The sequence below is a fragment of the Clarias gariepinus genome, chromosome 17 (assembly GCF_024256425.1).
Source record: "Clarias gariepinus isolate MV-2021 ecotype Netherlands chromosome 17, CGAR_prim_01v2, whole genome shotgun sequence".
NCBI classification, from domain to species: domain Eukaryota; kingdom Metazoa; phylum Chordata; class Actinopteri; order Siluriformes; family Clariidae; genus Clarias; species Clarias gariepinus.
The window spans coordinates 11,993,153-12,007,168 of NC_071116.1; the positions used below are offsets into that span (position 1 = coordinate 11,993,153).

The 14,016-nt window shown below is 34.5% G+C and overlaps 1 protein-coding gene across 2 annotated transcripts in view; it reads right to left on the minus strand.

The window, feature by feature from the left end:
- Positions 1–14,016, minus strand: part of LOC128545372 (adhesion G-protein coupled receptor G2) — a 64,293-nt gene that overhangs the window by 19,308 nt on the left and 30,969 nt on the right. Inside the window, exons 15-30 of one of the 2 annotated variants that reach the window (XM_053515587.1) lie at positions 11,649–11,797; positions 10,863–10,902; positions 10,648–10,685; positions 10,413–10,546; positions 10,081–10,198; positions 8,915–8,979; positions 8,542–8,589; positions 8,401–8,456; positions 8,274–8,305; positions 7,499–7,531; positions 3,797–3,839; positions 3,695–3,720; positions 3,357–3,484; positions 2,337–2,454; positions 2,030–2,172; positions 136–361 (exon numbers count right to left, since the gene is read on the minus strand). In XM_053515587.1, coding sequence (XP_053371562.1) covers positions 136–361; positions 2,030–2,172; positions 2,337–2,454; positions 3,357–3,484; positions 3,695–3,720; positions 3,797–3,839; positions 7,499–7,531; positions 8,274–8,305; positions 8,401–8,456; positions 8,542–8,589; positions 8,915–8,979; positions 10,081–10,198; positions 10,413–10,546; positions 10,648–10,685; positions 10,863–10,902; positions 11,649–11,797 — 1,397 coding nt within the window. The remainder of the gene's footprint in view (positions 1–135; positions 362–2,029; positions 2,173–2,336; positions 2,455–3,356; positions 3,485–3,694; positions 3,721–3,796; positions 3,840–7,498; positions 7,532–8,273; positions 8,306–8,400; positions 8,457–8,541; positions 8,590–8,914; positions 8,980–10,080; positions 10,199–10,412; positions 10,547–10,647; positions 10,686–10,862; positions 10,903–11,648; positions 11,798–14,016) is intronic. The other variant, XM_053515588.1, reaches the window with a different exon arrangement.

A 14,016-nucleotide genomic window follows, 5' to 3' on the forward strand; every position in this document is an offset into this window, starting at 1 on the left:
TTAATAACACTTTTCATGGTGCACTTAGCTGATTATGGGAGAATAATTAGTTAAATTCTAATAATTAGTAATAAATTTGTAGCCCCTTTTATTAAATTTTATTAAGGGGCTACAAGTCAATCTGTTTATTTTTACCTGTTGGAACTGGATGCCAGTACATTAGGAGGTGCATCTATAAGACTGCTGACAATGTTGATAGACAAGTTTCCCAAAGCCAAGCTAATTGTGGGCCCAGAAAGAACTGACTCTAGCAGAGATAAGATCTGCTGTATCTGTGTGGAGTTTAGAGAAGATGCATTCCTGCTTAGATTCAGAAGACCTTCAGCTGTTGCTTCTGCACTGGTTGATGAGTCTGTGGAGCCTGTATGAGAGTGTGGTATAAATATTTTTATATCTTTAAGTTAAATATACCAGGTACAAGGTAACACTTTGTATGTGTTATTAAACATGTACAAAGTTTTCATTTTAACATTATTATTATTCCTGCTTATTGATTAATTAATACATTGAAAACAGTTTAATAATAGTATGACCACATGAATGACATGCATTATATGTGAACATCTGATCATAACACCAGTTTGTGCGCCTTCCTCAAATTGTTGCCACAAAGTTGAAAAAAAAAAAACAATTTTGTAGAATGTCTTCGTATGCTCTTGCCTTAAAGTCTTCCATAATGGAACTATGCGTCATGTTAGTGGATCTCCTTGCCCAGGCATGCCTTATGAGTTCAGTCCACATTTTCAGGTTTGTTCTTGCCATTTCAATACTTTGACTTATTTGTCTTTAAGCCTATTGATAAACTTTGGAGGTATCTTTTTCATGCCTAGGAACCTGCTAAAAGGTTTAGCAGGATCTCATTTTAAGACATTTGTTCAGTATTTTTAGATAATTCTCTTTTAAAATGGTCCTGGGTTTATTCCTCTATAGATACAAGGTATAGGTATGTGGTAAGGGTCTTCATGAAAACCAAGAGTTGCACTTGGTTGATTTCTGACACTCATAACCTCAATTACACCAACATAGTGATCAGGGCTGTATTAGTAATCTGGTATAGGGGGCAATACAGTTTGCTACAACCTGCATTATAATGCACCACACCACATAATAATGCACCACACATTCTTAAATGGAGCAGGCAGGCCAGTCTAGCACCCATACTCTATGTTTAGCATCCATGACTGGTGCACTTAGATGATAATTGGAGAAGGCTGTACAATACAGAGATGTCCAAAATAAAAAATAAAAACAAATGGTCCTTGGATGGCAGCATATTTTGCTCCAAAAATATTAATGGTGCATTAAAGCTGCCTCACAGATATACAATCTGGCCATGCCACAGGCGCTGGCACACCCCCATTACATGACTGATCCTAGTGGATGGTCCTTTTCATCCTTTACATAAAGAGCATGATCACTGTTGTTTCCAAAAAATATTTGAAATGTTCACTTATGGGACAACAAAACATGTCCAGTCAATCTCAAGTAACACAGAGCCCAGAGAAGTCTTTGATGCCCCTGGACAGTATTGATGTACAGCTTCCTTAACACCTTTTATGTTGCATTTTTAATTGCAGCAACAAATTATGTTAATGGACAATGTTTACCAAAGTGTTTCCCGATCCCAGATCACGATATCCACCACAGAAGCTTGACGATTTTTAAGGCAGTGATCTCTAAAGGAGATCCTAGCACAAAAGGCACTGTATTTAAAGACAGCTACTGTACATGTACAGTACTGCCAATTAAATCCAAGTTAAGACAACTGCTAAATTAAAAGACTCCAAGAGTCATTGCCACAATTTCAAAAATCTTCCAGCCAGTCAACTTAGTGTATGTAATCTTGCACTAACTGGAAATCTGATAGTTATTTAAAGCTGAAATAAATCTTAATTTAAAAGTTAATTTTAGCCTCTGTATATGTGCAACTATTAGCCTATATACAGAACATGCTGTGCAGTGTACCTTATTATTTGCATGTCTGACATGAGACCTAACAATTTGTGTTCTTCATGAGTGGATTTCCTACCTGATATAGTCAAGGTAGCCGTATCAGAGGCTGTAGTTATGTTGCTGTTTGCAGTTGATGGTGGCATGCTCGTGGAGGCAGAATTACCTGGGATTGTGTTGCATGTCGCCATCAGAGGTACAGCTACATTTGTTCCTTTTTTGCTGTGATACATGTGTGGCAAATGTGTAAAAAGAGACAAATTATTAAAATTGCATCATATAGTGAATTTTTATTTAAACTTTTATTTATTTCAACTTTATTTCAAACTATTTTGCAAAGAATAATTACCAATTTAAAGTTAAGTAATATAAACTAATGCACTCACCAGTAATTTAAAATAATGTTTTCTCGTCCAACTGAACAGACATCAGAAAATATGGGCATGGGCAATATGTCTGGTTGCAAAAGATCTGTATTTAGATCGTATTTCCAGCTGCATATGGCTGAAAGACAAAAGCGTAAATGAGTAGCAGTGTGATGTTATGCAGTAATGCATATCACATGCATATTAATCGAAGTCATTAATCAAATGGGTTGAATTACTTGGAAAATCTGGTATTCTGACCTCAAACATAAGTATGGACATAGATGCTACAGCTACAGTAAGTTCACATTAGATACAGTCTGATCCCCTCATAATTAAATATATCTGAGGAGTTTTTACAAGTAGGATGGAATTACAAATTGCCAGATCAAAAATGTAATATCTGTCAAAAGTGCAAAAATTTAACTGTGTATTATAGTTAAGTAATGAATTTGGTAACATTCAAGTTTTCATTCATTTCATATGCATGACACTTGCTGAAATGTCTACACTCAAACACTTCAAATGAGTGTTTAACAAATATATATATATATATATATATATATATATATATATACAGTGATGTGAAAAACAATTTACCCCCTTCCTGATTTATTATTCTTTTGCATCTTTGTCACACTTAAATGTTTCTGCTTATCAAAAACCGTTAACTATTAGTCAAAGATAACATAATTGAACACAAAATGCAGTTTTTAAATTGTTAAAAAATAACTTAACTGTGGTTTATCACACCTTTCTGACAATTAGTGATGCTATTTTGACATATTATGTAAAAATGAAACCTGACCTTTTATAAAATACAGGCACTAACAGAAGTATATAAAGATAAATATAAATATTGCCCTAATCCTGGGCCACTTACAAAAAGTACATGGTTAACAGCAAAGAGGGGGGATAAGTGACCTGCTTTTTCAATCTACATTTTCTAATATTTTCAGTTAAAAGTTGGTGGTAGTCTAGACACTATTGGAAAACTCTGTCTTTAATTTCTCTACTCAGAACAAAAACAAATACACATACCCACTCTGGTGACAGTTCCATTAATAACCATGATGTTCTGGTTTTGAAATGTACCCAGTAGTGCTGTGCTGAGTGAACACACGTCTATGGGCTTGCTTAGTTTTAAAATAATGGTGCATCGTTGCAGGCTAGAAAATAAAAAGTATTTGTATATTTTTGTTACATAAAATATGCAAATATGTGGTAACGCGAAGTATAAAACTTTAAGCTATTGATTGGAAACAAGATTTTTACTCTTTAATATTTTATATTGTATTTTCTCTGAATTCTTTTTAGATAAATGTAACTAGTAAATACAATGTTTATTTGTACAAAGTAAATGGTAAAAGTAAACTTGCCTTGTATCACAGGTCATAGTAGACTTCTGCATTTAAAAAAAAATACTATTAGCCTTGTTTTAAAGCCATTAACAAACGTGATTGAATTCCAAGGATTCTTACTTCATAGATTTGAGACAGCTTCTTCAAAACCTGGCAATCAGGACTAAATGAAAACACACACAAATCTAAATTAATTGTGATGGTTCAGCACTAGAGGGCAATATTGTGTTTGTAGTTTTTGTTTGTAGACTCAGTTTCCCAGAAGGCACCTCGGTCAGGTGACACGGACGCTCACCTGAACTGAGGATGCTCATTAGATTCCTTATAAATAGCTGTTAGTTCTGGGAAACTGGGTCAAGCATTATTTCAGTTCTGTCCTGTCCTAGTTTGTTTAAGTAGAGTTGGCATTTGGTTTCTGAAACTCTTTCAGTTAAGTTTATATCTGTCTTGATTTAGTTTATGTCTATTTGACTCTGTGTCTCCTAGCAGGATTAGCCTCTAGGAGAATTAGCCTTTTGTGTGTTATCCTCATGTGCGAGTAACCTCCTTTGCATGTGTAGTTTTTAGTCTGTATCAATACTAATCAGTGCACTACTAACCTACTTGGATCTTAGTTTGTTGAGTCTGTCTAGTCTACTTGTCTGTTTAGGTACTAACACGTTTAGCCACTAACCTTTAAATTTCTTGGTCTGTTTTATACCTAGTCTGGTCATCCCTTGGGTCTTTGGCTACTAGCCTGTTTAGCAATTAGTCTGTTTAGCTACTAGCTAGCTTAGCAGCTAATGTGTGTAACAGCTAGTAGGCCAAGCCTGTCTTGTGTGTCTTTAGCCCCTTGCATGTATTGTCCCTTGTGTTCAGTCTGCTAGGACTTAGTGTGTCTTGTCTGGTTCGTATCCCTTGTCTGTACTGTATGTTGGTGTGTGATCCCTAGTCGGTATATGTATTCGTTGATTATTAGTTCTGTTTATAGTATGCTCCAAGTTTAAGCCAACTCCTTTTTGTTCCTGTTTGGTTTGTTTATTAAAAGACTGTTTCAACATCATCCCCCTTTGTGTCTATGCCTGCCACACCATGCCCACAGTCCAACACCTAGCAGTACGTGACATTAATACATAATTACATTCATGCATATGGTACATGCATAGTCACACATGCACACTTGTACATATTTATCTTCCACTTTATTTTTACAACCTGTATGCATGTACATTCCTGCAGTTATCTAATCAATCTTGTGGCGGGCACAAGTGGCAATGTTGACACTTAAAGATTCAATAGGCTGCATCTCGTCATCTGCTGCCACATGATTGGTTGTTTTCATGATTCCAAGAATAAGCAAGTGTACTGGTGTTGCCAATAATGTACAGTGTGTATATATAGTGTCCGGCTCAAAAATTTCATACACTAGTATTAGTTACATAAATTTTTGGCCAAGACCTTTTATTGATTATGAATGAGTCAGTCATCTCTACCACCATTTAAGCCTGATGTATATTGCCTTTATTGTCCTGAAATATGCCTGTCAAGGAGGAAAAAAAAAATCCACTAATGAGCTGTTGAGCTTTTTCATTGCTACATATTGGTGTTGAGCTTAGATCAGTACAGTTAAACCTCAGATTGCGAGTAACGCGGTTTGCGAATGTTCTGCAAGACGAGCAAAGATTTTTTTTTTTTACATTTTGACTTGAAAAAAAAAAAACAAGTCTTGGTTTACGAGTACCGAGTATCATGTATTACTCATGCGCTTCTTGTTTTGACGGCGAAATCCAAGGTTTCACTGAACAGTATATACAATATCCAGCTAAAGTTGAAAGTTTACGTACACTTAGACTGACATTTCTAAAAGTATTTTTTTTCATATTGTCGGAAGCTTGTGGGGTCTATCTGAATTGTTTGACCCAAAAAGTCCTAAAAGAAGCGTTTCCTACTAAATACTATTTAGACTGATGTCAATAACACTGATCTTTTTATCCACTCCACAGATTTAATGTTAAAATGTATGCTGCAGGTCTGCCAAGTAAGTTTGGATATTTACTTTATGCATGACAAAAGTCATTTTTCCAACAATTGTTCATAGATCTCATTGTGAAATGTTGTCTCTTCACCTTTTAACTGTGAGGGGAATCTTTCACACTGAAAATATTGTATATAATTGTAAATATTGGTATCTGGTGCACTGCACTGTCTATTTTTGTAAGATACACATGAGCTACTTCCATGACTTCACATCTACTGTACAAATGTTCGTAGAACCGCGGTCTATTTGTATCTGCAGAAATTTGTAACTCGGATATCTGTAAGTCGTGGACTACCCTGTTGACTGTGCCTTTTAAACAGCTTGGAATATTTCAAAAAAATTTCATATATTTAGAAGCTTCTGATTAACCTTAATTGCCATCATTTGGCTTATCTGGAGGTATACCTGTGGATGTAATTTTGAGGCCTACCTTAAACTAAGTGCCTTTTTGTTTTCATTGGAAAATCAAAAAAAAAATTGTGGACCTCCAACACCAATTCTGGTTCATCCTTGGTAACAATTCTAAAGATTAATAACTAGGTCTATTAAAACATCTGGCACACTTAAAATAATTCTCCTAACTGACCTAAGATGTTTGATCAAAATTTTAGAATTTAGTGTATGTAAATGTTTCACTTCAACTGTATATATACTGTATACTCATGATCATAAATAATAGAAGAAATCATTTTGTTTTGGCATTTTGCTTCTGTACATGACAACATTGCAAAATATGTACTGTTCAAATATTTATGAAACTGTATATGTGAGTCACTATAATTTGGAGTACACTTTACATAAGTTAATAAGTAAGATGAGGGAGAAAGTGAAAGTTCACTGATATGAATAATACCAGACTTTCCACTAAAAATATCAGTAAACCATACCAGTGTACAGTTTAAGAAAGTTGATGTTCAAGTAATATCAATGAGCTATTATAGATCAAATACAGTATAAAAAAAATTAACAAATTACATTAAAGCCACCTAGGTTTTAGGTTCCCCTTGTTCCACTGGGGCAACTTTAGGTCCTCTGTGTATGGTTTCAAGGGACCTTAGAAGGTATCCTATGGTGTCTTACACCAGGACCATAATGGAAAATCCTTCGGAGTATGATAGTTCAAACTTGAACTATTTGTCTGCTATGCCCAATGCACATCAGGCTGTAATGTGCTGGGTGTTCTTAAACCTTTCTATCATGGCCAGCATTGACTTTTTCAGTGGTTTGTGCCACTTTTCTGTCAGACCAGGATAGGTGGGTTGGCCTTTGGCCCCTACAGGCGTGAATAGGTTTTCAGTGACTATGATCCTGTCACCAGTTTACTTTTATTTAATTTATAATCAGTTATTCAATTCATTTTGTGGGAAATTAATGTTAGGACTGATCACTGTACGTCATAAGTTATCTTCAGAGTCAGCTTAATTGATATATATATATATATATATATATATATATATATATATATATATATATATATAAACACATTAAGATATATTTTTAGTATTTATACTTTTAAAATATTTTTTAAGTTGATGGTAACTCTGTGTTTAATTCATTTTTCTGTAACCAAGAAACCCACAAGTACAAAAGTGGACATGGAAAAAATCGTCCACTTGGCTTGAAAAAGATTTTCAAGCCAAGTAAAGCATTGGATGCTTTGCATTTCATGCTTACCCTTAAAAGGAAATATATATGGTATCTTTGAAGAAAAGGTTTAGAATGAACATACTTAACAGACATGGAATGTACCCCAAATTATATATACTGTACAGTATGTACAGTTAGTATAGTAAAGAATCACCCACCTCGACAATAATGACATTTTGTTGCTTTGCAGGCTGAAATGGAGATAGACACCTTTTTATTTTATTCAGCTATATTTACCCTGTGCAACCTTTAACATCCTGATGCTTTTTAAAGTCTAATGCAAGCAAAATGAGATTACAAGGAGGGGAGATTCATTTCTATACCCACTGTATATGTATGTATATATAATATTACACACAGATAACCTGAGTAAATACAAATTAAATGATCATTTAAATTTAATAGCTGCATTTTCAGGAAAAAAAAAAGCTGTCCAAACCTAGGAGAATAAAGAATGTCCGGCCATCAGTTCATGATCTCAAGCTCAAGCACACACGGATTATGCAGCAGGACAATGATTCAACACACCAATTCGAAGTTCAGACCTAAACTGATTGAAATGTGGTGGCATAAAATAAATCATACTTGAAAACCCTTCAGGAGTAGGCCAAGATTCCTCCACAGCGATTTGAAAGACTTATTTGCAGTTATCGCATACGCTTGATTGCAGTTGTTGCCACGGAGTGTGGCATAACCAGTTATTAGCTTTATTTTTTCACATAGCACCAGGCAGGTTTGGACAGCTTTTTTTTCCCCAAAATAAATGAAATCATTATTTAAAACCATTGTATATAAAGTTTCTTGTTAGCTTTGTGTAATCTGTGTGTGTGTGTGTGTGTGTGTGTGTGTGTGAGAGAGAAAGAGAGAGAGAGAGAGAGAAAGAGAGAATTACATATACAGCAATTAGACATAGAAACAGGATGGTAAACGTACTCAGTGATGTTACATGTGGGATTTCTTAATATCTGTGAAGCAAGAAAAAAAAATATTTTATTTAACAAAAGCTTGGAGAGTTCATATTATTGTAAACTAATTATGATTTATGGTATTTAAGACTGACTTGCGTTATATTAAAATTGAAGTCTGAAGTCTGAAAATCCACAAGATAATAGGCAGCTAAAAAAAAAGGAGCTTAAATTAAAATGGTAATAATCAAATTGGTAATTACACACACAAAGACACATACACAATTTTATCTCACCTGTCCCGCTGCAATAGGAGGAACAGTTACAAGTGTATGTATTGTTTTCTAAGGAAAAAAATAATTAAAATAAGCTTCAACGTGACATGATTGCATGCAATACAAGTTCTACAATGGTCAGATTAGTGTATTCGTCAAAATAAAAAATAAAAAATCATGGCAAATAAACATGCTGATATTACATTCAAAATTAATTATATTTAAATAGATTTACATTAATTTAGCCTGCCCAGTGTTTTATGTATATATTTCATCTAATTCTATATTTAAAAATAGATTTTATAAATTATATAATTAATAAGATCTTGAATAATCTGCTGTAAAATGAAGAGCATATACAGTACACTATTTCCATCACAAATGCCATACATACCAAACGTGGAGTTTATTTGGTCTGGAATGGTAAGGGAAACATATGCCGTTTCACTGTTTCCATTGCTGAAAAATATAATTTGTTTATATATTGTGTGTATGTGTGTGTGAGAGAAAGACAGAGATGTATTGTATGTACAGTATATATTTATGTGGTACATAACTAATTATAACTAAATATTAAAAGGGGCTCAAAATAAATGCAGACTTTTAGATGTAATTTGAGGGTATTTAAATCCAGATCAAGTAAGCTGTGTAGAATTAACATTTTATATGTGCATAACACTCTCCCTTACTTTTCATCAAGGGACCAAAAAGATTTGGCCGAAACTAACAATTTTATTTAAACAATAGTTTTTAATATTTGCTTTGGGTCAATCTAAAGCAAATAATGATAATCTTATACTGTTTTTGTCTGCAGCCATAGCAATAACACATAGAAAGCTATTTTCACTGTTGCATTTGCAGCCGTACATGACCTGAGAGTCATAGATGCGTCAGCTATACACTACCTGAGATGGTATGATTTACATCGTGAGTTGTTTTTCCTCCTCCCCCTTTCCCCAACATCATCTATTCAACTTATTCTGGTGCAGGTTTATCTTTGTCTCATCTGTTTACAGGAGCTCGTTGCAGAACTGTCTATGTTCTGTTCTCCTTTGAGGCTTACCAATTGTTTTCATATTGTAGTAAACCCTCTGTATTTATTTTCATAAACATTCCTGTCTTTTCATGATTGGTGAATATGACACAGATACCTCTTGGAGGATGTTTTGGCCAACTGATGTAAAGGGGTTTTTCTTCACCAGAGTAATAAATATTGTCAACAAAAACGCAGAAACCACTGGTGTACTAACAACCACCTGTTGCATTTGCCAAAAACAACAACTACTGATGACATTGCAAACTGTGAAGAAAAACCTCAATACAACAGTCAATACCTTACCAGCAAGACGCAAACCACTCCTCGTCAGTAAAAAGAGGAATTACAAATTGGAATTCACAAAGACATACACAGATGAGACACAAACATTCTGGAAACAAAACTAACCTCTATCAAAATGAATGAAAAGTCAAAGTGTCATAGCAAGGCTTGCATGGCTTCTCCTGGAACAGGCTCACTCATCATCACTTGATCAATTACTAAAAATGAACAAAGTTTCTTACCATGACACATTAACAGTGGCATTTGAATTGCAGGGAACATCAGGGCTAAAAGAACCATTGCACTTCTCAAAGCTTCCAACTACCGATCCTGCAGTACTGCTATGACAGATCCCTTTTACTGTTGGGTTAAAAGCTGATAAGTTACATGCCATCTATACACTACTGTATATATTATTTTTTGTTACTCTACAACCCTAGGGTATATTTCCTTAGTATAAATACATATCCTCACAATTTCCACTTAATTAAAATCAGAAACAACCAGACATCAATAGTGCCCACAGAATTACATAAATCAAAAGTACTATTGGAAATATTTCTATTGCACTCACCAACTTGCTCTACACTGTCTCCAACTACTGAGGCCTTGATGGATGATTTACTCTGGGCAGTGCTCACGGTTTGTATAATGCAGCATGTATTGGTTGGTTGTGATAATTGCAACAATACAGTGCATGTGGTCTGCCTAGAACAGACCAGATGTTTTAAGCCATTAGCAACATCATTTTATTGGTATAATGATTTAATAGGAAAATTGCGAAGGATAACAAAACTTGGATAACAGACCTTATATCAGTCTTATTCACACATATAACTGTCAAATTCTAAAAAAAAAAAAAAAAAAAAGGAAATAAATAACAAGTTAACTTTTACTTTGCACAAGGACATATTCAAACCAAAATATGCATTCATGTTAAAAAACACATACAAAAACATCCTATACACTTAGTAAAGAAACAAAGTACAGTAATTGGCTCAGTTCTATAAAAAATATTGCCTACCTTGAATATATTTGTAGAGGTTTCACTTCCGTTTGACACACTGCAAACAAGAAATGAGACAGAGGGATAAAAAGCTTGTAAGTTATGACACAGGCTTGTAGTTGTTTAAATGTTTTACTACACAGAGACATTACCAATGTGAAATAAATCCAGCACGGTTTCTATCATAAATTGCAGGCATGTAAGCAATAAAGTCAGATGATATAAAAGCACTGCATTTGTAAATGTAATAAAATTAAAAGAATCTTTTTGATTAGAAGTTACAGTGCCATGAAAAAGTATTTCCCCACACTAATTTTCTTACTTTTTTTGGCATATTTATCACACAAGTAGCAAAAACTGCAATCGAGGTTATGTGAATTCTTCACATCACTGTGGAGGAATTTTGTCTGTTTTTTGCAGAATGGTTATAATTCAGCCACATTGGAGGGTGTTCAAGCATGAATCCTGTTTGTTGATTTTTTTTTATCTTTTAGCATGCTTTTCACTTTCAACAGGCTCTATTTAAGTGATTTCTTGATTTAACAGGTCTGGCAGTAATCAGACCTGGGTGCAATATGTAAAATTCAACTCAGCTTTGCAAAAATAAATGATTTTTAATGATTTTGGACACATTCATGATATATAAAGGGTGGGTTACTTTTTCACATAGAGCCAGGATGTTTTCCCTTAATAAATCAATTCATAATTCAAAAAACTGCACTTAGATTTGTTTGATTATCTGAATAATTATGTTAAAATTCGTGGCACTGTATTAAGGTTATAAAATACTGACCTCCATCTTACCTGCCGTTTTCAAGTGTCCCATTGATTAACAGACTTGGAGTAATTAAGCTGACATTTTGTGTAATGTTAATGCTGTATGTAGAACCACTGGGTGTAACAGTGGGAAGTGTAGGACTACATTCATTTTCATTGTTGAACAGATTCTGCAGCTGTTAAACATTTAAGATTTTTCTTGGGTTAGACATGTCCACTGTATATACTTTAAAGATTTCTGTACATGAAATACTGACACACATATGAAAGTAAATGTAACACATGACATGATCACATGTATTTTTCCTTTTTAGATTTAAAGTTATGTTCAATGAATGACTGCAAAATTAAAGAGAAAAAAAATAAGCTAAATGCTAAAATATTTAAGTAGATATATATTTAGGCCTATACTAAATTTTGATGCCATTCAGATAGATTTTTTCTCAACAAATTCTGGAGTAGTAAGTGAGTATGGTAAGCAATTGCCTAAAGATATAAGCTCTATGAAAATAGGGCGTCAAGGGAAAGTAATAGCTGTAAGATTACTGTTGAACAGTAAAAACAGGTGCTCCATTCAAGGAGAAAACTGAGTAGCAATTTTTAAAACTCTGCTTCAGGGGAAAAGCTGTTAATTATTACTATATGTGTTTCGAAGAGGTAAATTAAAACCAGACAATTAAAGCTACTGGAGTTTTGGGTTTTCATTTTATTGTATATATAATGTATTATTAATAATAAAATGGAACCATTCTCTTTTCATGTATTGATTCTTTCCTATTAACTTCACAATATATTTATATAGATTTTTAAACTAATAAGCAAAGTATTAAGTAAATTCTAAAACAAATGGTAAATGTTCTTATTTAGTATCTAATATGTGCCTCTTTGTCTTTTTAATAATGTATTATATGTACTGTTATACACTGCCTGGCCCAAAAAAAGTTACCATTTCAGAATGGTTAAATTACTGGGCTGCATCAAGCAAGGTGAAGTTGCATGGTAAAAAAAATCATAACTACGATTGATAGCTAAAGTAAAAGCTTTTTTTATATACACACAAGGTGATGAGAACTCATGATGAGCTGTGTGGCCATAAGAAAATCTTTTGTTAGTGAGACTAATCAGAAAAAAAGGCTTGGGGCATAAATAAAAACTTTGGAGCTAAGGAAAAAGTTCATGTGGTGTGAAGAGTTCTGACTGACTATTTCAGAGCGATGGGTGCATCAGGGTAAGAAGAGAAGCACATGAAACAATGTACCCATAATTCACAGTGCCACGTTTTTAAACCTCTGGGGGCAGAGTCTGTAAAGATTCTCAGTCATCCAGGTGAGGTTATATGACTCAACTTTCTGATAGCCTCACCTGTATGACTGAGACACTGTGAATTAGTACAGGATTATGAATTATGAAAGAACAGCAATAAAAGTGGTAGATTACTAGAATAAGACAAGTCCTTTTCACCACTGACATGTAAATCGGTCAAAACTGGCCCAATACCACAAAGGAAAGGAGAGATAAAACAAAACAATGTATCTTCTATCCCGGAAACACACTACAGTGGAGCCAGCTTGGGAAAAATGGATAACAGGACATCAACAGAGGACATAAAGGAAAAGTGGGTAAAAAATCCATCCTGTGGTGGATTTCATTACACAGACTCGCACACACTAATGAAATCACTGCTCTCTGACAGAGTGTCAGAGACTCTGGAAACACTGTAAAGAGAAGACACCAAGGACAACACGTTGTCCTTTCTGGACTTCTTGCAGTTCTCATAGGGAACGAAGGGAAACTAAAAACTGAAATCTACAGGAAAGCCACATACAGACCAATGCCATCCACTAAAATACAAATTAAGCGTCATCAGGACACTGCAACACAGGGTTAAAATAAACAAGCATCTGAAGGCAGCACTCAAGACCTGCAGGTATCCTAAGTGGGCCTTTAACAAAATAGCTTCCAGATCCAAAAGAAGGACGTAAGAGAGAGCTGAGACCCAGACGCAACAGAAAAATTTATCATCCTATATGTGGCTGGAGTGTCAGAAAAGCTAAAAAGTATTTTTGGAAAGCCCAACACACCAGTTCACTTCAAACCCCCTAACATACCATGAGCAATATAATATACACAGTCCAATGCAGTGAAGAGTGTTCAGAGCTCTACATTGGGGAGATGAAACAACCTCCTCATAAAAGGTAAACACAGAAAAGCTACTCCTCAGGGCCGGAATCAGCAGCAGAACTTCACATGAAGAACATGGAGATCACGTATTTGAGGGTGAAAATGTGAGAATTTTAGACACAGGTGATAGATGGTTTGAGAGGGGATGAAATACACCGTCTATGCATCATTCTTCCAACAGAGGTGAAGGTCTTAGACACAACCTGTCTCCTAT